The sequence below is a fragment of the Rhinichthys klamathensis genome, unplaced genomic scaffold (assembly GCF_029890125.1).
Source record: "Rhinichthys klamathensis goyatoka isolate OS25496 unplaced genomic scaffold, OSU_Roscu_1.1 h1tg000595l_1, whole genome shotgun sequence".
Taxonomy (NCBI): domain Eukaryota; kingdom Metazoa; phylum Chordata; class Actinopteri; order Cypriniformes; family Leuciscidae; genus Rhinichthys; species Rhinichthys klamathensis.
In genome coordinates, this window is record NW_026607051.1 from 2,501,321 (window position 1) to 2,526,054 (window position 24,734).

A 24,734-nucleotide genomic window follows, 5' to 3' on the forward strand; every position below is an offset into this window, starting at 1 on the left:
AGAATAAGTACAACAATATAGAACAGAATGAGGTTCAAACACACAATATTTATTGAATAGAGTATTTTCTATAGAATGTTAAGATAATAAGTGAATATTATTAAGTAAGTGAATATTAACGTAAACATAAATAAGAAGAAAATAATAAATTATAACCCTGAGCTTTGGCTTTTGGGATTAACTTTGGTTCTTTCTACAGCCTGGGCATTTTCGGCATCAGTATGATTTTTTAATTTTTTATTATGCATGTTGAAGCAATTCTTGATTTATGGTTATTATTTACTGAGGGATGTGCATCCATTTTGACCAGTATGTCCAGCTAATCAACATTTTTAATTCAATATAGCCTATAAATCAATAGTCAATCAATGTCAAATTGTCAATACATTGCTTTCTATCTTGCATAATTAGTGTCTTGTTTTAAAAGTATAATGTGTACTTTGATTGGGAGTGCCATCATTCACGTGCATGTATTGTACAGTATGTCTGGTCTCCACATATTTCTGCTTGAAAAATGCGAGTTTCATTTCGTGCACGCGCATATGAACGCACGATAACACACGCGACGCGGTTATGTTTTCCGAGCTGCAGTAAACAAACACCGTTGCACTTTGTCGTTTATCAAAATCAAACGTAATAAATAATTGTATTTTACTCTCACTTTTGTCAGCCACAAAGTGAAGCAAGAGATGCACTGCCTGCCCAGCTAGGTTAGCAAGACCGAAAAACATCAAACTTTGCTGACATCAAAGAAGGCTGGCTCTGTGCTGGGGCTTGCTCTGGAGCCCCTGGAGTTGGTTGTGGAGAGAAGAATGTTACACAAATTATACAATATCATGGACAACACTTCACATCCGCTGCACAACCTGCTGGTCGGGCAGCAGAGTGTATTCAGCTGGAGATTTCTACAACTCCGCTGTAGCAAGGACCGTTACAGGAAGTCATTTCTACCCACTGCCATTACAATTCACAACAACTCTCTGGGCAGGGAGAGGAGACTGAGGAGACTGAATGACACGTGAATGATAAAGGACATTATATTATTTTTAACATTATATTTAACACTCAATATTCACATGTGATACTAACTTCACATCTTTGTGCACTGTTGCACTTGTGTATACATTTTATACTTGTTAAGATACATTGTAATATTTTTATCTATTTAAAAAAAATATATTTTTTTATTTATTTGTCAGTATATGTCAGTCTATGTAATATGTTTGGTTTGTATTCTGTGTTACAATCCTGCTGCAACACTGCAATTTCCCCTTGGGGATTAATAAAGTTTTTCTATTCTATTCTATTCTATTCTATTCTATTCTATTCTATTCTATTCTATTCTATTCTATTCTATTCTATCAAACTTAGAGAGGAGAGAACACAAGTTTACCTGATTGTTGTTCCCACAATTCACTCTCATGGTTTTTTTCTTCTTCCTCTTTTCGTGACCAGAAGGATAGTTTCGCTTCATTTTGTCGTGGATGTTGTAGCTACACATTTGACGGCGCGCTATGACTATGACACGAGATGGAGGCGTGGCCTTAAGTAATTTGCGTGGCCCTACGCCGGTCGCGTGCAGTCTATGGTCGCGTGCAGCGTTTGCCCTTCATACTGACTTTCACTTTCGGTGCCCGAATGGAAGTGAATGAGGCTTTGCGATTTTTTTTTAAATCTAGGCCTACGTGAAATTCTGCATCCATTGTACGATTTAATTTTTTTCTCGGAAGGGCAACTTGAGTGAGAAGCGCAACTTGAGTGAGAAGGGCATATGGGCAGTTGCCCGGGCAACCTGAGCAACCCCCCTGTGCACGTCCCTGCTTTTCAGACTTTAGATTTCTAAATTTGCCAACCCTGTGTCACTTTCTTCATCTGAGTTTTGGGCAACAACATGCACATTCCTACTTTTCATTTTCTGAGCCTTGTACTGTCTCTCTTTTTCAATGTATGGTAGCCTACATCAGACCGACATGCTCTTTGTATGTGTCCAACTTTGTTGCATTTTCTGCACATTTCAGTTTTGAATCTGCACTGATTTGCTTTGTGTCCTCCCGTCACAACGGTAACACAGTTCAACTTTTTGCATAGTTCTTTTAGGTTAACCTGCAGTGGTCACCTTGTTTACAGACATTTTAACTCCTGATCTCAGCCCTACTGCATCTCTGGCAGCCGTTTCCATGGCAACAGACATTTCAACTGCATGTTTGAATGTTAGATCTGCCTCTGAGAGCAATCTCTTCTGTATACTCTCTTGTGAAATGCCACAGACTAGCGCGATCTCTCAGCGCGTCATTTAGTCCGTCCCCAAACTGACAGTGTTCTGACAATTTCTTTAATTCAGCTACATAAACTGCGATTGACTCTCCATCATTCTGATTCCGTTTATGAAATCTGAATCGTTCTGCAATGAGCAGCGGTTTTGGTGCTATGCTCTTGCATTATCTTCACAATGTTGCCAAAACTAAGATCAGCAGGCTTTGTGGGAGCAGTGAGGCTTCTCAGCAGAGCATATGCTTTCCAACAACACTGACACCCGCTTTTCAGCAGAGGTCATTAGCTTTGAAATACTGCTCGATTCGTTCACAGTACAAAGTCCAATCATCCGTAGCATTTTCAAATGGATCAATCTTTCCGATATGTCCTGTCATCTTTCTTAATTCACTTACTAGTTTGTGATGAATCTAATGTTACCCCTCAATCTCCGTGAGGCTGTGTTTCATCTCTTTTTATCACTTCTCCCAGAAAAAAAACACCCATCTGGAAAAAAAAACTAGGAGACAGTGCTTCCATATGATAACCAAAAATCCTCGTCGCCAACTGTTATGTTTGTCTATTTAAACAATACAAATCAGAGTCGAGACAACGATGGGCAATTCTTCAAATAGTGCTTATTCCTGAGTTTACTCTTAAGTGCATTCTACTCAAAAAGAAAATTGTCTTTTGTAGTGTATTAAGATGTTTCCAACTCTAACTTTGAACCAATTCTGTAGAATGGCCCATATAGTCTATTTGAACAGGATTTGTTTCCAGGTATGACTAAAAATGTGCTTTTGACTTTCATTTATATTTTGATTATATATATATATATATATATATATATATATATATATATGTGTGTGTGTGTGTACGTATATATATATATATATATATATTTATATATAATCCTTGCATTCTTTCTTGGATCTAGGATCACGATGTTAAACTGATCCACCCCCTTGCAGGGCTAGTAACCCGCTTGGGGTTAATCAACGTCAATCAAACGTCTTTGTTGCGTCGCTGTGCGATCCCATCGCTTATGACGGTTCAGGCAACTGCTTCCGATAATACAACGACAAAACAGGACAACACAAGCGCCATCACTACGACACAACATCGTCTATTCACCCACCGCAAACCAACCATCATTGCCACTTACAACGTCCGTACTCTAAGAAAAGCAGGAAAGAGTAAAAACAAAGAAGTGCCACCAACACTCGAACAATCCGAACGCTTCCATCGGCTTATCCATGGATGTGAAGAGAACGGAATCGACATCAAAGCCGTCCAAGAACATCGACTACCAGCAACTAACAACATCAACACTTACACCGAAGTCTACAATGGCAGAGAGTGGAGATTCGACTACTGCTCAGCCACAAAAACAACGCAAGGCAACCATGTCGGAGGAATAGGGCTCCTCACAAGCAGCAAAGCGGCAAAGTCCCTAACAGCAACAATCAAAGTGTCCGAGCGAATAATGACAGCAACTTTTGCCGGCAATCCATCTACAACAGTCATCGTGGCCTACGCTCCGACAGAAGAGAAACCCGATGAAGACAAAGACAACTTCTACGACAAGCTCACCGAGTGCACTGAGGAAATCCCGCCACACAACATGCTCATCATCGCAGGCGACTTCAATGCGAGAATCGGAGAAGACTGTCATCAATCCAATCCTAGAGTCATCGGCAAGCATGTACTTCACAAGTTAACAAACGGCAACGGAAGTAGACTAGTTGAGTTCTGCGAAATTAACAACATCAGGCCAATGCAAACCAGATTCCCGCACCCGAAATCCAGAATCTGGACTTGGCAGCCGGACGCCAACAGGAAAGCAAACGACGGCAAAAACAGAGCTCAACTAGACCACATATTAGTTAGCGGCAAATGGATCAATTCGGTAAGGAACGTGCGAGCCTACAACACTGTCGAACTTGGATCTGATCACAGAATAGTCAGTGCCGCGATCAAGATCAGCCTACGAGCACCACGAGAAATCAAGACCAAGCGCATCAAGTTCGACTGGAAGAGGCTCAGGGACAACAGTGAATTACAGCAGAAGTATGTAGTTGAGATCCAGAATCGCTACAGCCTACTCAGTGAAGAAGACGACCGTGAAGATCTGCAGCAAAAGTACGATATATTCGTACAAGCTATCGAGGAGGCAGCAGAGAGCACGGTCGGTCTAGTAAAGAAGAAAACGACCGAGAACTGGGTCTCAACTGGAACCACTGAAATTCTCAAAAAACGTAATGAAGCCAGGAGAAACAACAAGAAAGACACCCAACAACTCACCAAAAACCTCCTGGAGTCCTACGAAAAGGACAGAATCAACTTCCTAGAAGAAAAACTTCACAGATTAACAGAAGCCGCAAAAGCAAACAAACTGAGAACAACTTGGGACTTGGGAGATCGTGAATGAAATCAGCGGCAAAACTAAGTTCACTAATAAACACAAAATGAAGAGAGCCGATGGCAAAGAAATCAATTCGACACAAGAACTGCTAAAGGAGTGGCAAAAATACTTTAGCACATTGCTCAACAACAACATCATCATCACGGATAGCTCGCCCATTGAGCCTGCCGCTAAGGACCTCAATATCGAAACACAACCATTCATCATCGAGGAGATAAAATGAGCAATTCAGGAAATTAAAAGCGGGAAATCACCAGGGCCTGACCATGCAATAACAGCAGAAGCATTAAAGTTCGGAGGAGATTATGTAGCCGGTCTCCTCCTTGATATCTGCAACAGAGTCTACACGCAAGAATCGGCACCCGAACAATTCACAACCAGTTTAATTGTCCCTCTACCCAAGAAAGGTGATTTGACCCTGATGAACAACTACAGGGGGATCAGCCTTATGTCGATCGCCGCAAAGGTCTACAACAAAGTTATCCTGCATAGGATAAGAGACCCGATCGACAAAGTCCTGCGCACCAATCAAGCTGGCTTCAGAAGAGGTAGAGGGTGCACAGAACAAGTTCACATCCTGCGTAGAATAATCGAAGGCTACAATGACAAGAATCTCGACTACTACATCACATTTGTCGACTTCAAGAAAGCCTTCGACTCGATCAACAGACCAACAATGTTCGAAATCATGAGACACTATGGCATACCAAACAAATTGGTAAGAGCAGTTCGAGCAATCTACACCAACTCCAAGAGCCATGTACTAGTCGAGGGGAAGCTGTCAGAGCAAGTCGACATTTCAACTGGTGTCCTACAAGGCGACACACTAGCTCCTTTCCTGTTTATCATCGTTCTCGACTATGTACTAACAAAAGCTGAGGAGGAACATGCTGATACCACCCAATCCAACGGCATCGTAACACATCTAAGAGAGTCAACTAGGCAACTTAATGTCTCACTATTCGACTTGGACTTCGCAGATGACATCGCTCTATTCGAAAGCACCCTGGAAAGATCGCAGCAACAACTTAAAACAACAGCCAAGTGGGCCAGGAGAGTAGGCCTTGAAGTCAACATAGGCAAGACAAAAGTATTAAGCAACAAACAACATGCTGGCCTAGACATGGCAATCCATACCCACCAGTACATACAGCTAAATGGTCAGAGCATCGAGTGGACCAAGAACTTCAAATATCTCGGCTCACAAATAGCCTCTACAGAGTCAGACGTCAGAGCACGAAAAGGTCAAGCATGGGGGGCCTTTTGGAAGATGAAAAACGTCTTTCAGGCAAAGACCATTCCAATCAAACTTAAGATCAACATATTTGAAGCCGCATGCATCTCAATCCTTCTATACGAGAGTTGGATTATCAACAGCAAGATCAAAAACCAGCCCAATAGTTTCGCTACCAACTGCTACAGAATAATGCTCGGCATTAAACGTCCAGACAAAATCAGGAACGAAGACATCTACAAGCAAGTCGACCGCGACCAACTCGTCCTCCGAGTGCAACAAAGGCCGTTGAGATTTGTAGGCCACTGCCTCAGAAGAAGCGAGAACGACTTAATAAACAAATATGTTTTGTATGCACCACAAGAACGGCACGGGAAAAGAGGCCGAGGAAGACCACGTAAACTGTACCATCAATACATCGGCGAGCTCATTAACAAGGACGTACCGGCCACAGCGAACAAACTGAGGGATGTGGCCAAAGATCGAAGGGAATGGAGAAAATTGGTGACCGACTGCAAACCTACCCTGTTTGCAGCCGATTGATGATGATGATGATGATGATTCTTTCTTGTGTGACACACCTGAATGAAAGGCTCATTATTATGCGGGTCTTTGTCTTCTCAGGTGAGAACCACCTAATTATTCATGAGGGGGTTGGGCCGATCATGCCCCCACGCATATTGCCTTTCCAAACAAAAAAATGTTATTTTTTTACAATTTAAACCAATCTATTGTTTTATGTGAATGATTAGGCAGGATGATTTTCAGATCATTTTGAACCAAAAACTCTAGGCGACAACATCCATTAGTCAAAAGTCTTGTGGACACATATTTAGTATGTGTTTTGTGGCCTTATTTCAGAAACTTTCATTTTTAGTTTTTTCAATAACCATGCATAAACAATATTCTCTCAAAAATACAAACATGTACATACATGTTGCTCACATATTATGGTAGCCCTGTTTGTGCTAAATAGAGTGTAATTTCACCTGTGCCATTAATATGTTTATAAGCAACTGAAAAAAGCACAAATGTCAGGGCATGTCAAAACATCTCAAGGACCCCAAAAACACCTTAGACCCCAGTGGGTTAAAAGCAGCAACCTAACTACTTAGATTATACTCAGTGAATTCAGTTATCACTTTCAGTATACTGTTATATCTGTAGCCGGAGCCATCGGCCCTGTTTCATGGTGGAGACTAAGATTAGACAAAGTTACTGTTATAATCGTTAACGAAAACAAACGAAAAAACAAAAACTAGGGGGGAAAAAACATTGTCGTTAACTGAAATAAAAATAATAACGAGGGATTACAAAAAAACGATAACTAACTAAAAATGTATGTTTGGCAAAACTAACTAAAATAAAATAAAATAATTGAGTAAATGTCCTTAGTTTTCGTCTTTGTCAATGTCTTTCATAGAGCAAATAACATAAGAGCAGCGTATTCGTTCAGCTGCATTTCCTTTACCTGCTCTCCCTCCGTCTCTCTGTCACTCACGCGTCTCTCTCACATACACGCGCACACGCACGCACGCACACACAGCCCCTCCCCTCCTTGCACACCGCGTCTCCATGAAAACGAGTGTTCGTTGAAAGCAAGTTCGCGAAAGGTTGGTATCTCGTGAACACCTTTACTCAATCACACATTAAAAAGTGCTATAAAAAATATTTTTAATTCTGAATACAATTTTGTCAGTGTTAATGTCGACCCGAGAAGCGATTGCGCCTTTTTTAGAAAGTTAACTAGTCGCAAGTTTGAGGTAAAATGCAGTTGGGTTGTCATGTCAAAACACTATACAAGCTGTGATTCAAATATTAAATAATGTTATGTCATTTTTTTACTCTTACACTGAATATTTGCTGCTTCAATCCAGATGAGTATTGTATAGGGTAAATTTAGTATAGGGTGTGAAAATTGTACAGCTGTGGAATTTGTATAGGGTGTGAATTTTGTAGGCTATAGAAGATGTGTGGATTTTGTATTTTGTAGGCTATAGAAGATGTGTGGATTTTGTAAACAGGTAAAGAGATTGAGCTCCTGACACTCTGACAGCAATGTTTTGTGGCTCAAAAATATGTTGAATACATGCTGTTCATGTGTCAACACGTCACTTACACATTTTGCACTTACTGCAGAGTCTTGTGTAGACTGTTTACATACTTGTGCCCATATGTACATTTTATGTAGCTACTGGTGTTATTGTTGAATACATTTTCTAAAATTGTATGTTTTTGTTGAGTTAATATTACACAATACTTTTTGAATCTTGCCCCTGACAAATAACCCAAATTACAAAAAAAAGACTAAAACTAACACTAAAATTAATAAAAACTAAACTAAACTAGCAAACCCTCTTTAAAAACTAATTAAAACTAAACTGAATTTGAAAACAAAAAGTCGAAACGAAATAAAAATAAAAACTAATGAAAAATGCAAAACTATAATAACCTACTTCACTCACAGTCATATCAAATTACACCACACAAAATAAAATAATTTTACGGTCTCTTACCCGAGATGCTTTTACTGCCACTGGATTCTTTTTGATCTCAGTCGAGTTACTCCTGGCCCTGAAAGCAGTTCTCAATTTTCGAGGTAAGACCAGAAGCCTAATGCTTGGATGATCAGTCGTCAAATCCGTCTTCAGGACCAGAAGAAACTGCTGTGAGATCCCACTTCTGACACCAAAAAACAATAATTAAACAAACAGCATCACAGCATAAGAGACATCAGGATTCAAATTGTACTTTAAAAGATGTTTATTCTTTTAAAGGAGGCCTGTTCACAGAAATACCACGGCAGCTACTCGCGATACGAACAAGACCTATCACACAGAAAAACAGACAGCCTCTTATACTCCTTTCTTCTCCGATTAAACTTCAACCGTCTGCTGTCCGCTTCGTCGTTGCCGTTGGCATGTGTTATTCTTTTTCTTATCTCCATTATTATCGCAAATTGTAATTCCATCCTCCTGTATGACCGCCTAACACTGCTTAACATTCGTAGTGTGGTCATGGACTCCGCAAATGGTGATGTTAATGGATATAGAGTGTTTCCATCGTTTTCTGCGATCAATCTCCCTGTGCACCTGCGCAGGTGTCCGACGGACTTACCCAAAAGAAAGCGCCGGAGGAGGCGCGGCAAACGGGGTGGTGTCGCTGTTCGCCGGAAAATTGCGTTGGCTCGAGAGAACGGCGTGCAGCACCCATTCTACTCGTTGGGAGTTCGGGTTTGTGGATGCGACACAGGAAGGTGCTTTCCTGAGGTTCAGTTCCAGCGGCCACGCGCGATTATCCCTGTTATTATTTCCACGCATCGTCATGGGATGTATATTTACCATGGCGGAGTTAATCTCCGTAATCTCCGGCCACTGTGTCGAGCAACACAGTCGGATAATGACTCATCTGTATTGAAGATGGCCCTTATCAATGCACGATCCCTGGTAAATAAAACTTTCATTTTAAACGAACTGTTTACTACACAAGCACTGGACTTCCTTTGTGTCACCGAGACATGGATTAAACCTGGCGAATTAAGCTCGCTTGTTGAATTACTACCGCAGGGCTGTGACTTTTTAAATACCCCGCGCTCATCAGGCCGCGGTGGGGGGTTAGTGACTGTTTTTAAAAACACTTTTTCTTGTCAATTTTTATCTACATCTTTATATAGCAGTTTTGAGGTGCAACTATTTCAAATACTAGTAGCCTGTCACCATTGCTCTGTTATATCGCCCTCCCAAACATAACTCTGAATTTATTAACGAATTTGCTGCATTTGTGGGGAATCTTGTTATTGCTTACGATAAAATACTGCTGCTTGGTGATTTTAATATTCATGTTTGTTGTGCATCTAAAACTCTCTCCATGGAGTTTTTAAATCTCATTGAGTCTTTTGACCTTGTTCAGTGGGTATCTGGCCCAACGCATCTACAGGGTCATACCTTGGACTTGATTTTAACTCATGGATTATCTGTATCAGATTTTACAATTAGCAATGCAACCTTCTCTGATCACATGCCTGTAATTTTCTCTGTTCCATACTTTGGTCAAACACTAAAAATTCAGCCCATGGGCCGTATGTCTCGTACGTTCAGTGCACACTCCAGGGAGGAGTTCACTGCAGCATTTCTTGGAGCGTGGACTTCTGAAACGGAATTTACTCTTCATAACCTGGATGCGGATGAACATCTCAGATTTTTCAACACCACCTGTGCTTCTATTCTGAACAGTATTGCACCTTTTAAGCTTAAATTCCGTATTTCAGTACCAATTCCATGGTTTAATGAATCAGTGCGTTCTCTTAAACAGGCTTGCCGTCGAGCTGAGCGCAAGTGGAAAAAGGACAAATCGCATGTCTCATATGAAATTATGAGAAACTCTCTTTCCTCATTTCAGAGGGCTGCTAAAGCTGCTAAAAGTAAATATTTCTCTGATTTGATTACGCAAAATAGAAATAACCCTCGTGTACTTTTTTCCACTATTGACTCTGTGCTAAATCCACCTGTCAATCTTTTTCCTACGCCTTCTGTCTCGCTCTGTGAAAGTTTTGGAAACTTTTTTACAAATAAGGTATTGGCCATTAGAGCTAAAATGTCTCAGACTGGACATACTTTTTCAGAGATTCCTTTATATTCCGCCACATGGTCTGTGTTTGAGCCACTCTGTTTCTACTCCTGTAAGGAAATTGTGGAGCGTCTTAAGCCTACATCATGCCAACATGATATTGTTCCCTCACATTTCCTCAAACAAAATATGGATGCAATTGGTCCAGGTCTGCTGTCCGTCATTAATAAGTGCTTATATACGGGCACTGTTCCAGTTTGCCTTAAACAGGCTGTGATAACACCATATATTAAAAAACCTAATCTAGATTCCTCATCTCTCTCCAGCTTTCGACCTATTTCAAATCTTCCTTTTATTTCAAAGATCATGGAGAAAGCTGTATTGGCTCAATTACAAACTTTTCTGTCAAACAATTCAATCAATGAAGTTTTTCAATCTGGCTTTAAAGTTTTACATAACACCGAATCTGCTCTTTTAAAAGTCCTAAATGATATATATCTTATCACAGATTCTGGTAAACCTTTGGCTCTGGTCCTCTTAGATCTAAGTGCTGCTTTTGACTTAGTTGACCACAACATTCTTTTGTCACGCCTGGAGTCTTGTGTAGGACTTCGTGGGTCTGTCTTACAGTGGTTTCACTCTTATCTGTCAGATAGATGTTTTACTGTACAGTTAGGACAATATTCATCCTCCAATAAGCAGCTTGGTTGTGGTGTCCCTCAGGGATCAATCCTTGGGCCGGTGTTATTTTCTTTAGATTTGCTCCCTCTGGCTGTTTTTTTTAAAAAACATGGTGTCTCGTTTCATTTTTATGCTGATGATACCCAACTTTACCTTCCCTTGCAACGCAATAATGAATCTTCTCTTCAGCCGCTGTTAGATTGCCTGAATGATCTTAAGTCATGGCTGTCAAACAATTTTCTACACTTAAATGAAAACAAATCGGAGTTTATGTTGTTCGGCCCCAATGAAAACTGTGTTTTTGACTTTGATCTTGGCCCTCTCACCCCGTACAAAACAAAGTGTGCCAGGAATCTGGGCTTCCTATTTGACTCTAGTTTAAAATTTGATAAACAGATTTGTGCTGTTGTTAAGTCATGCTTTTATCAACTGCGCCTTCTCAGTAAAGTAAAGTCCATTCTATCAAGAAGTAATTTAGAAATAGCTATTCATTCGTTCGTTACTTCTAGGCTTGACTACTGTAATTCTTTGTATTATGGCATTTCTCAGGCATCAATCTCCCGTCTGCAGATGGTTCAAAACGCAGCTGCTCGACTGCTTGAAGGGAAGCGTAAGTTCGATCACATAACTCCTATTTTAATGTCTCTGCACTGGCTTCCGGTTAAGTATAGGATAGAGTTCAAAATTTTATTATTCGTCTACAAAGCTTTTAACAATATAGCACCGCAATACCTAACTGATCTCTTGGTACCGTATACCCCATCTAGAAACCTGAGATCCATTGACCATGGCCTTCTAACTGTCCCTAAAGTAAAATTAAAAAAACGTGGTGACCGCGCCTTTGCCGCTGCTGGACCGAGGCTGTGGAACAGCCTTCCTCTGTCGATTAGGCATGCTCCATCTATCTCCACTTTTAAAACTCAGCTTAAGACTTATTTGTTCTCTTTGGCTTTTAACACTATATAGCTACCTTCTGTTTGAAAATGAATTTTTATTGATTACCTATTTTTCTTTGTATTCATAAATGCTAGGTCTGTGTGTCTTTTATTCAGTGTAAAGCACTTTGGTCAACCTTGGTTGTGTCGTAAATGTGCTCTATAAATAAATGATTGATTGATTGATTGATTGATTGAACCTCACGACTCCTGGTCTTCTTTCATCATATCTGGTCCTGGGTCTTTAAACTGTTGTCCCCTAACACTAGAAACATGGTAAATCTTGTTAAACATGCATTGTACAACGTTTTCAAACTTTCTGGCTAGGCTTTTTCAAGCCAGTTTTCTACGAACTTTACCATCTTGTTCAGGATTGTTGTTGAGCATTCTGATTTCAGAACAAATATCAAGCCTGTTTCAAAAGTTACAGCTGCTTTATTAAACAAATACAAGAATGTATTTAAGTACTGGAAATGTAAAACTGAACTTAATGATAGCAAAATATGATTTAAAATAAAGGTCATTGATGGGACAATGTTCTTTTTGTCATTTAGACAGGACTTTCATTAAGTTTAATGAATGTTTATGTACATAGGAATTAATTTATGCATTCATTAATAATGATTACATATTCATTATTTAACAAACATGTATACTCATTCATAAGTTATATTTATACACGTACAAATACATAATTTCAAGTGTAGCTTGTTTTTTTTTCTTTCTCATGTCTATGATCTTGATTTTAATCAAATATTATAAAATAATTACTAATAAAAGTATTTTATGTAAATAAGTACTAAAATTATATATAAATTAATATAATAATTTATTTGCCTGGCTAAAAGCGGCATACACCTCCGACTTCCGATTATTAGTGGCAGCTGACGTCCGGTTTTATTGGCAGGTACGGTCAGCTGCCAGTGGCAGCTACTTCCTGCTGCTAGCTGCCGATTTTTCGCTGAACCCCCTCTCGATTACCTTCTGTAAAAAGGTCCGGAAAAATTACCTCAGGTAATACTAATCCTGTGCGAACAGACCCGCTGTAAATATGTACGTAAATATTCCGTCATTTCCTGTTTAAAAGTAATTTTCTGTGTTTTTTTTTTCCAAGTATGGAGGCGCTTGACAAAGAATTAAGTTGCATTCTGCGGTGGGACAAGTCTGTGGAAAACAAAAGTGTTTTTCCACATAGGCTACAATTCAGATCAAAAAGAAGGTTGAAAGCACTTGCTAGAGGCATGAAACTTCTTTTAGCATTAAGCTACCAACATAATCCACTCTGAATTTAATTAATACATTGTTTGACCGGACCTGATGGGGTAATGTCAGGTAAAATCATGTGTGTTTGCACGCATGATATTAGGAAGCAACATAATACGCACATGACGACAGGAAGGTGACGGCGGTGCATAATCGAGTTACCCATCCCACTTCTGCTAGTTTTACTGAGATTTCTTATCCCATGCAAATTGGCCATTATTATTACAGACGTCCTTTGGTAAAATTACATTACCCCATCTACCCGTTTAAAACTAATCCCATCCGAATAGGGCTTTTAATAGATGTGACATTTCCCACTATGTTCCTCTGGGTTGCAGTGGCTCAGTGGTTCATGTAGGTTGTCTACAAACAGGAAGGTTGGTGGTTCAATCCCCGGTTCCACCTGACGAGGTGTCTATGACACCTAACCCCAGCTGCTCCCGACGAGCTGGATGGCGCCTTGCATGGCTGACACTGCCGTCGGTGTATGAATGGGTGAATGTGAGGCAAAATGTAAAGCGCTTTGGTGGCCATTGGGTCTGTGAAAGCGCTATATAAATGCAGTCCATTTACCATTTACTCCGGAGGTTTTGGGTAAAAGTGATATTGCCTCTTGAAGATTTTTCTGGTCACCTGCAAAAAAGCTGTCACTAAATGTTGGCTCAAGAGAAACCTTCCTGATGTGGATCATAAAAAACCTATATTGAAAAATCATCATAAAAATACTGGAGGAAATAGGATTATTACATACAAAAAAAAACAAGGACTCTTCAAAATTATACAAGAATTTCTACTTGTATCACATAGTTGCTGACTCCTTGTAAGACCTCATGTAACAGTTGTTTATAGCGTTTGTGTTTTTGTTGTCGTTATTTTTTTATTCTTTTATTTTTTTTCCTCCTAAAAAGGAAAAGCGGTTTAAATAATAGAGTAAAAAACTGTCTGAATGACAACGTGTTACTTACAATATATAATTATTAACATATGTGATATGTACAATTTAATTACATAAGAGAATGGAAAAAAATATCCCTAGTGTAATACCACTTTATTATGGTATTAACAGCAATTAAACACATACAGGTTTGACCAACATATACATTCCAAGGGTAAGGAAACTAAATTCCTTGTAATAAAAAAAAAAAGAAATAAAAAACAAGGGGGGATGTGTAAAGAGACCTTACTAAAAGGAATTCCTGGAATGTCCAATGAAAAGACCACAAAAAAAAAAGTTACAGTAATAGAAACACTTAAAGGTGCTGTATGTAATTTTTTTTGACTGTACTAAAGGACAAAGATACCATAATATGTTTGCAGAGATTTAGGACACATGCTAAGGTCAAAAAAACAATGCTACAGCCAGTTGTTCTACTTTGAGATGTGCGTTCCGTGTCGCAATATGTTTTTGATCCTGTCCCATGCCAATTTACCCAATAGTATTTTCACACCCTAGGTTGCAATTTGACGGACAGTGTATTGCAGCCACGGAAGCCAGCAAACAAACTAGGTCAGAGACCGCAGATTCTCCCTGACCTAAAAAGCCTTGGCATCCATCTAAAAAGCTCTATGACAAGAGGCATATTAAAACACGGATAAATCAACTCATCAACTTATTGTAAGGCTTGTCGCCTTCCATCTTCAATTGCACTCGCTCCTGTTGCGTGTCCACACTCTGGCAACCAGCGTGAGCGTGGAGTCTGAGGAGGAGGGGGCGGTTTTGAATTTGAATTGCAGTACCCATTTCAACCACTAGTGGTCAATATTACATACTGCACCTTTAAATAGTTACTTTTAATTGTTAGTCTTTTAGTAACTGGAAAAAATTTATTTTCTAAATTTTAATATAAAATAAATTATCTGCAAGAAGGTTTGGCAAGGAGGATTATTGTAAAATAGTTCTTGTTCTATGAATGAATAATTTTAACATTTTGTTTCACAGGGTGTATTTAGGCAATTTAGTAGCATGTGCTACTTATCTTTTGTACTTCACTGATGTTATATCTCAAAAATAACAGCTTAGAACACAGATTACATTACAGCAGTGTTAAATGAATAGAATTTTAGGGAGGATAATAATTTAGGATAAATGATTGTTTAACGGGAAAGTTCACCAAAAGAAAAATGAAAATTCTGTCATGCTTCAGAACACAAGGGAAGATAATGTATTCTTTCATAATTTCTGTTCATCCACTGAAAGTCCACACAACCAAAACAGACAGTGCCAGCCATTTGACTAGACCAACTTCCAATACCCATAAGAAAAAGGAAATTGACTCAATATTTACTCCATTTTACAATCAAACTGTCCCAACTGTAGGCTATATTGTATTTTTAATATACATTATGTCCCTATGTTATATTAGCCACTTTATGATTCTTTAGTTATGTTAGGGTAACTTCAAATGCTGATTTCCAAAAGATGATGCATCACAGCTTCGTCTTAAAATCCCCATCTTTCTTGGTCTCAAAATAATCCTCTTTTCATTTTATAATCAATGGTGCATAGAATGTTATGATAAATGCATAATCACATTTTTACCATACCTTTGTGTAAAAACTGCACAAATTCTCCATGCCAGCATAAACATGCAAAATGGGATAAGATGGAACAAAGACTTTCTCCCGGTCATCTTTGATTGGCCACCTCACCTAATGAGTGTGAACTGTTAGGGGCTTTGAGCAAAGATCTGAACTGATCAGAGAACTATCAATCTCTTTTGAGACACTACGTTTCCTGTCTCATTCTGGGAACTTTATCTTTAAGTTAACTTAAAGTTGGACCACCCCAAAGAACCCAAACGAACATCAAGAATCTCCCGCATCTGGACTTGTTCAGCAACCGAAGTCAATGCAAGTACCCGTTCGCAGCCTTTAGATGCGTTTCTAAGTTATTGTTCCCCTTTGAAGGTGACCCTGATTTCTCGTAGGTTGTAGTTAACTGATTGTAATATTGCCACTCTCTTCTCTTCTCTCCCTCTGTTTGTTTACTTTTCTTTACTTTCTTAATTCTGTATATAATCTTTACTTAGTTTAGTTGTGTGTGTAGCCTACCCATAGCCTGGTTAAAACCAGACCATTCTCAGTTGTAACTGAGTTATGGTCTGGCAAAGCGTCATAGACAAATCATTTCCAGAGGGGCTTCACCAACGGACGTCGCGGATAGACCTAAAACCAATCAGAGCGATGAAGGAGATGACGTATGCAGAGCGGCGGAGAAACATCTCCGAGTGTTGTTCTTTGCTCGGTTTTTAACAAAAAGGAAACGTTCAAATCGCTTAAAACAGACGCGATAGCGGATTCGAACGAGTGATGTTCGACGGCGGCATCCATCTTTGTAATGTAGGCTACAAAATCTGCTTCAAAATCCCAGCGCTGTCATCATCGTGTAAAGCCCGCCCCAACGTTTCTGATTGGTGCCTTGATTTCGACGGATTGGAAATGGGCTTGAATGAGCTCTTTACCAGACTAACTTTCAGAGCAAATCTAAATTTCCCGGAAGTTGTCTGGGTTTTCCCAGGCTAGCCTACCCATAGTTTTGTTTATTAAACCATTATAACCATGCTTTATTGTCTCTGTGTTTGCCGCTCACAAATCAAAGTCACTTAAATGTCTTGATCTAGCTACATGCAATTTCTACTGTATAAAGTACTAGCAGGGTAAAAGGTTTTTCTTTCTTGGCCAAGAATTTATAACTGATTATGCTGTCTGTTCGTTGGAAAAACTGATTAAATAATTGTACTATTAATTCGTTATAATTAATTATACATATTTTACTTTTGAGCTAATTTGCTACACAAGCATGTTTGTGCTTCCATGTTTACCATATTTCGTCAACTCTATGTATGCGAGTTATTCAAGGTTTATAAAGGAGTAAAAGCCTATATTTATTTGGTTACGTATGCTTGAATCATATGGATTACTTTTAAGGTATCTTTTCGAAGTGTGAAATTTTGGTTGTGTGGATTTTCAATTGATGGAAAAAATTATAAGAGAATATTTTTAAAAAATCTAATAATTTCTGTTCCTAAACCGAATGGAAGAGTACTCCTCTATTAACAGCTTATATTTCATCTGTACTATTTAAAGTTCATTAAGATTCAAAATAGTGATCTCTTCCAGTTAGTAGCACTGTTAAAACTTGGCAAGGAGAGCAACATAGATATGGAGTCAATGCAAGTTTGGATTCAAAGTCAAGAAGAAAAAAAAAGGTTGTGTAGTTTAAGTGTAGAACATCTAGGCCCATGGTTTAGTGAAGTCAGACATAATAGAGACAGATTAAAAAATGGATTGATGGTGCTGGGTAAAAATTATCTTTTTCTCAGTTGATCTGATGTAATATGAAGCAAAGCATATCCCAGATGAGTGAGAGACTTTTAACATTTTTAATATGTTTTCTATAAGAATGGTAAAAAAAAAAAAAAAAAAAAAAAAAAAAAAAAAAAAAAAAAAAAAAATATACCACGGTGTCTTATTTTCTTAAGTGTCTGTTAGTATCAGTTTGAGGTTTATCCACCACGGAACAGGTTGTTTAATCTGTCCAGCTCTTTGCAGTTCTCCATGGTCATGAGCTCAGCCTTTCGCTGTAGTCTTTCATCTCTGTAGACCTTAGCAGCATACAGCAGGTCTGTTTCTGAAGGGGATGACATGATGACAAAACGAATTTTATTAAGACCTCAAAGCATATCCCTAGGACCAAACAAAGCATATAAACCCATAGTGGAAAAATAAGATGGTAAAGATGAAATAATGGCACATACTTGTCTGTCTTTCCTTCCAGCAGTTGTTGCGCACATTAGAAACATAATCCTCCTCTACATTCTTCTCAATCTTTAGCAAAGCTGAGCCCTTATATTCTGATTTGAAATCTCTGGTGACAAAATAGTCCACATGCAGGTTCTCTGTTTGTCTCTTAACAGTCTGTCCTGTGGACCTAGATGTGAAGGAGCAGATATTACAACCAAGTTTTAAGGAACAGTATGAAAAATTAGAGTTAAAGGGTACAAGTGTATAAAGTGCTAGAACAATAATATATTTATTCAAATTTTCTTTCTTAATATTAGGGTAACATGGGGTAAGATGGATTCAAACTTCCCATATTTTGCCAATAACTTTATTCTGTCTGTGATGTTTTTCTGAGACAATAATGGCCTTTTAAGTAGTGCATTTGCTTAAATTTAGCTAATTTCCTGACCAATAATCTGTGGTTAAGACAGTTAAAAGCCTAGGGCCAGTTGCACCAACAGGGCTTACGCCTGGTCTTAAGGTAAGTAGGTCTTAACTCAGCATTCTAAGTCCGAACTAATAGTTACGACTGTTGCACCATCCAGGCTTAAGTCCTCTTCTCGCTAAGACCGGGCGTAAATCTTACGCCTAGTCAGTAGCAGGCGTAAAGTCAAAATCTAGGCATATAATAGCGTTAATAGGCCTATCCATTTTCCGACAGATAATGTTAAAGTGAAGTGATTTTGCACTAAAAGCCACTAAAAGCAAGTGATTGTTCATTGAATCGTTAAAATGATTCGTTAAAAATGGTCAAAAAATCTTCGCTGTCTGTTACATGGAGACTCTGCTACGGTTTCATTTTGAAATTCTCGTTTGAAATAAAGGGGAAACAAACAATATTCACAATAGTGTGTCTAAAAAGTAACTCACAATGTTAACTTATTGATAATTTAACTGTTGTATACAAAAAATCACATTTGCAATTGTGCACATGAAAACGGCACTTTTAATAACATAATATGATATAAATATAAGACAAAAAACTTGTTTGGGGACATACCTATAACTGCAGTGACACATCACGCAGTGAAAACAAGCACGAGAAACAAATGTAGTGCCTCGTCCATAGTTAAAACAATGATTACAATATCATCATAGACTATACAGAGCACACACTCCTAAGCACATAAAGAATGAACTTACAATTGAACTGACATTTATAACCAACGTTCTTCTACCTCTCCTCTCACGTGCAGGAGACAGACGTAATGCTGCCGCGAATGAAGCGAATTGTCATGTGCTGACTGTACAGCTCTATTAACTTTCGTATCTCAATGTCGTTGAAATTTCCTTTCCTTTTTCTTTGATCCTCCATTGAAACGGCTACAAGTTAACAAAACAGCGGAAGATTGTTTACAGCGTAACCCAGCAACGCACGCTGCTAGGCAACCACTAGAGTTCCATGGCCATTCACATGAACACGCAACGCTAAGACCAGGCGTAGTTAAGCCTAGGCTTAAGTTTGGTTGGTGCAACCGACGTTAGGTCAACTCTAAAGACTGGTCTTAACTAAGACCTACTTAGCAGTTAGGACCAGGCTTAGTAAAGCCCTGTTGGTGCAACCGGCTCCTAGTGTTTAGCCATTTTAGCCATTTGTTTTCTTTGCCATGGGGTAAATATTGTATATGTAATACACACAAACAGTTGTGAAATTTTGCACAAAGAAAGGGGAAGGTTTAAGCTTCAATATGACAAAGTCTGATAAGAGTCAGCCTTTTGAACTTTCTAGCACTGCAAAGTGTTTAAAAAAAATCAACAGTGTAAGACATTCCATTAATTGCATGAATGCAACCCATAACATGTTAACCCCACATATAAAGAGTTATTACGTACTGTCTGAAGTACAGTTTGTACAGTGTTGTGAGGCATGTATCATAAGGCATTATTGCACATGATCTAAAGCATAGATTGTACTGTAGTATGAGGCATGTATTGTAAGGTATTATAACATACGGTCTGGAGTAAAGGCTATAAGGAGGTGTGGACACCATCATCTGGCTGAGGACTGAGACCAAGACCAGCACAGCTATGGGCATCAGCTGAATAAACATGGAGTACCCACCCTGAAGAACAGACACCGGCATCAGTCATTATCTGTGAGTTACTTCAAAACAAGAACAACAGAATGAAACATTCAAATAGGGCTGGGTAAAAATTTTGATTTTGATATTTATTTGAACAATCCTGATATTGAATCTTAAAACACCATGGTCAATATTTTACTTTATGGCTATTATCAGTGACTGTGTGAAAACATATTTCTAAAACACTTTCTGTCTTGCAGATATCAATTTGTACTGCTGAGCTAACTAATTTTCATAATGTAACAAATAAGGTTATCTTAATCATTTTTCTCCATCCTTTCAGAGCAGCATTGAATCTCCAGTGCTATTATAAAATAAATCATATTTTTCCTCGAGTTGTGAAACAAACAAAACTGCATGTTTGTTTATTTTATACAAAAAATAAATAAACATACAATGTGACGTTGAATTAATAGTTCAAAAAGTTTTACTGGTTTGAATCAGCCTGAAACACTGCCCTGTGAGATTTACAGCTTAATCAGAGAGAGCTTTTTTTACCTCTTTTATTTGTAAGAAAAACAGGCGGGCACTGAAAAAAAGCTTGTGAAATGGAATTGTATTGAATTGGGAAATCTGTATTTATACCCACCCCTTCGTGCTTGAACCCCTAATAATAATGATAAAATATCTGGTCATTAGTAGGTCTTAAAATGAGGTAAATACAACCTCAAATGAACAACATGACATTAACAAAAACTATGCCAAATTTGAGAAGCCATGTGTAAAAAATGTCCTTGATCAATTAAAAATCAGCAAGTGTGACCATCTCAATATAAGCAGAAGTGTTGGCAGTTTGCTGGTGTGGAGCATTCCGTTGTGTGTTAACACAATGTCAAGGAGGAAAGACATCAGCAATGATCTTAGAGAAGCAATTGTTGCTGCCCAATCTGGGAAGGGTTAACCCTCTGGGGTCTAAGGTGTTTTTGGGGTACTTGAGATGTTTTGACATGCCCTGATATTTGTGCTTTTTTCAGTTGCTTATAAACATATTAATGGCACAGGTGAAATTACACTCTATTTAGAACAAACAGGGCTACCATAATATGTGAGCAACATGTATGTACATGTTTGTATTTTTGAGAGAATATTGTTAGAAAAAACTAAAAATTAAAGTTTCTGAAATAAGGCCACAAAACACATACTAAATATGTGTCCACAAGACTTTTGACTAATGTATGTTGTCGCCTAGAGTTTTTGGTTCAAAATGATCTGAAAATCATCCTGCCTAATCATTCACATATTGTTTTAAATTGTGAAAAACATTTTTTTGTTTGGAAAGGCAATATGCGAATGGGCGTGAATGGCCCAACCCCTCATGAATAATAAGGTGTTTCTCACCTGAGAAGACAAAGACCCGCATAATAATGAGCCTTTCATTCAGGTGTGTCACACAAGAAAGAATGCAAGGACAATAGATATATACACACACACACATATACACACACACATATACACACACATACTTTCATTTATATTTTGATTTTATATATATATATATATATATATATATATATATATATAAAATCAAAATATAAATGAAAGTCCAAAGCACATTTTTTGTCATACCTGGAAACAAATCCTGTTTAAATAGGTTATATGGGCCATTCTATAGAATTGGTTCAAAGTTAGAGTTGGAAACATCTTGAAAAGAAAATTGTCTTTTTCCATAAATCTCCTATAAAGTATTATTTTTTTAAAGTAGGCCAATACATTTTATCATACATATTTCAAAGTTAAGGATTCATTATTTTGATATAGCCTAGCTTGCATTGGAACAAACACTATAACAGTTGAGTAGTTTATTTTTGACAAAACATACTATATATTTAACATATGAGCAGAAACTGTCTAACAAAAGCTTATTTGATGTCTATTTTAGAGTAAAAACTTTATAATCTATCCAAAACTAGTCAACGAAATGTTGTCATTAAAGACACTATTCTATATCGCGATTAGAACAAATCTCAGTAGGCTATAGCAATATAGTTTGGATGTATTCATGTAAAAATAACGTTTACTAATGTAGGAGCGAGAGTGAATGAACGGCACAGATGCGATGTACAGCTGTAGTAAACAACATCGTGCGCGCGTCTGTGCCGTTCATTCATTCGTTCACACACAGACACGCAATTCATATTTAAACAGTCTTTCTGCAGTTTACAGACACTATTCAATAACGCGATTAGAACAAAGCACTTAACCCTCTGGGGACCAAGGGGTTTTTGGGGCCCTCGGGATGTTTTGACATGCACTGACATTTGTGCTTTTTTCAGTTATTTATAAACATGTTAATGGAAAAGGTGTAAATTCACTCTATATAGCACAAACGGGGCTACCATAATATGTGAGCAACATGTATGTACATGTTTGTATTTTTGAGAGAATATTATTTATGCATGGTTATTGGAAAAACTTAAAAATAAAAGTTTCTGAAATAAGGCCACAAAACACATATTGATTATTTCTTCACAAGACTTTTGAAAATTGTATCACATAGTCTAGAATATTTGCTCCAAAACTATGTGAGAATCATCCTGACTACTCATTCAGATAAGTCAATAAAGTATTTTAGAATGTGTATGACGTGTTTTGTTTGAGAAATCTTTATGCGAGGAGGCGTGATCTCTCATTAATATGTATGGCATTTCACACCTGAGAAAGACAAAGACCCTCCCATAATGGCCCTATTAGGTGCTATCAGGCCATATCATTATGAAGAGCCTTGCACAAAGAATGAGGAGATTTAAAAAAGAATGGCTTTTATATTGTTTGGATTTATTTACAACACAACATAATCCAAAGATACACAACAAAGGACAAAAAAGCACATTAGTAAACACACTGATCTAAAGACAGAGGCTTGCAAAGTCACACAGCATTGTCCCATTCCTGAAACATAGTACATACCTGTCATTTCCAAGGTGTTTGATTTTTCATTTTACCATGTTCATGTACAGTCTCCTGTGAATGTTGAAGTCAGCAGGACTCATCAGTGGCATCTTGTCCCTGTAAAAAATAAAATAAACACCTGTGAACATGCTGATATCAAGAGAAACTATATGGCTGCACGACTTTGGGCATGCATTGTAGATTTTTCTGGTTAAAATTGCTTTTTAATTATATATACACACACACACACACACTGTTTAGAATAAGTGAACACACCCATGCTAAAGTTGACTAAAAAGAGGAATAAAAAAATCTTAATGCCTTAATTAAAAAAATGAAGAAAACTCCAACCTTTAGGGACACGAATAATGTCCCTGAATTCTTTGTGAATGAATAATGTATCGCAAATAATTAAATGTTCTTCTTTAAAATACAGGGTCCATACGTCTGGACACTTCTATCCCCAGAAACTCCTAACAAAAGCTTATTTGATGTCTTTATTTTGAAGCTTATTTGAAGCTTATTTGATGCTTATTTGATTTGAAAAACTTTATCCAAAACTAGTCAACGAAATGTTGTCTTTTATTTCGTCTGTAACAGTGCGTATCTGTGCGTTCATTCATTCATTCATTCACACACACACACACACACACACACACACACACACACACACACACACACACACACACACACACACACACACACACACACACACACACACACACACACACACACACACACACACACACACACACACACACACACACACACACACACACACACACACACACACACAGAAACATGATTCACATTTAAACAGTATGCTATTTTTCCGTTTACAGACACTAACGTTATTCTATATCGCGATTAGAACAAAGCACAAGCATAAAACACTTACACTTCTCAGCTGAATCTGTTGCTCCTCCTCGAAGTGAAAACCAGCACTTGTTCTGTGGTAAATGTCCCAGGATTATTCCTCATAGCCGCGCAAGACGAATCTTAATCTGACTAAAAAATATAGTGTGTTTACAGAGTTTACAGCATTTGCCTGGGGGCGTTTATCTATTTTGCATATGGCCTCAACACATTATCTTATGAATAGCGCGCTCTGCGAGTGGGTGTGAACAAATTAACGATAATGAGCTGAGACAGGAGAAACTGTACTTCTCTTTAGTTTCATACAGATTACATTGCAGGAGAATATTTGTTTTAAATGTGAATTGTTTTATTTAAAAGTAGAAATTTAAAGCTTTCTTTAGACGTATGTTTCATGTTTGTGTGATAAGTATTAGCTGAGTTTCAGTTCATTTTCCAGACATGTTTCAGAAAGAATTTTGCGGAGACAGAGTGAGCTGAAAGCGCACCCTGTTTATTTTATTTATTTAAAAAAACACAAGGTTTTGATGTTAATGTGAGTGTACACAAAAAAAGAAGACCCTCTATAGTTTATAATCATGTATTGATTTATTTATATGACCATAAATGACAGAGTATTTTAAGTCTATGTTGCTGCTATGTAAAAAAAATACAGCAAAACGCGCCGGCGCGTTTGCCGTCCCCAGAGGGTTAAGAATAAATAACTTACTACATCAGCTGAATCCGCTCCTCGAAATGAAACTACCAGC

The 24,734-nt window shown here is 38.0% G+C and overlaps 1 protein-coding gene across 1 annotated transcript in view; it reads right to left on the reverse strand.

The window, feature by feature from the left end:
- Positions 1-17,797: 17,797 nt before the first annotated feature.
- The window catches only part of dnajb14 (DnaJ heat shock protein family (Hsp40) member B14), a 138,016-nt gene continuing 131,079 nt past the window's right edge, over positions 17,798-24,734 (reverse strand). The window contains exons 6-8 of the mRNA XM_056240396.1: positions 20,090-20,199; positions 18,112-18,284; positions 17,798-17,984 (exon numbers count right to left, since the gene is read on the reverse strand). Of these exons, the coding sequence (XP_056096371.1) occupies positions 17,860-17,984; positions 18,112-18,284; positions 20,090-20,199 (408 nt within the window). The 3' untranslated portion in view covers positions 17,798-17,859. The remainder of the gene's footprint in view (positions 17,985-18,111; positions 18,285-20,089; positions 20,200-24,734) is intronic.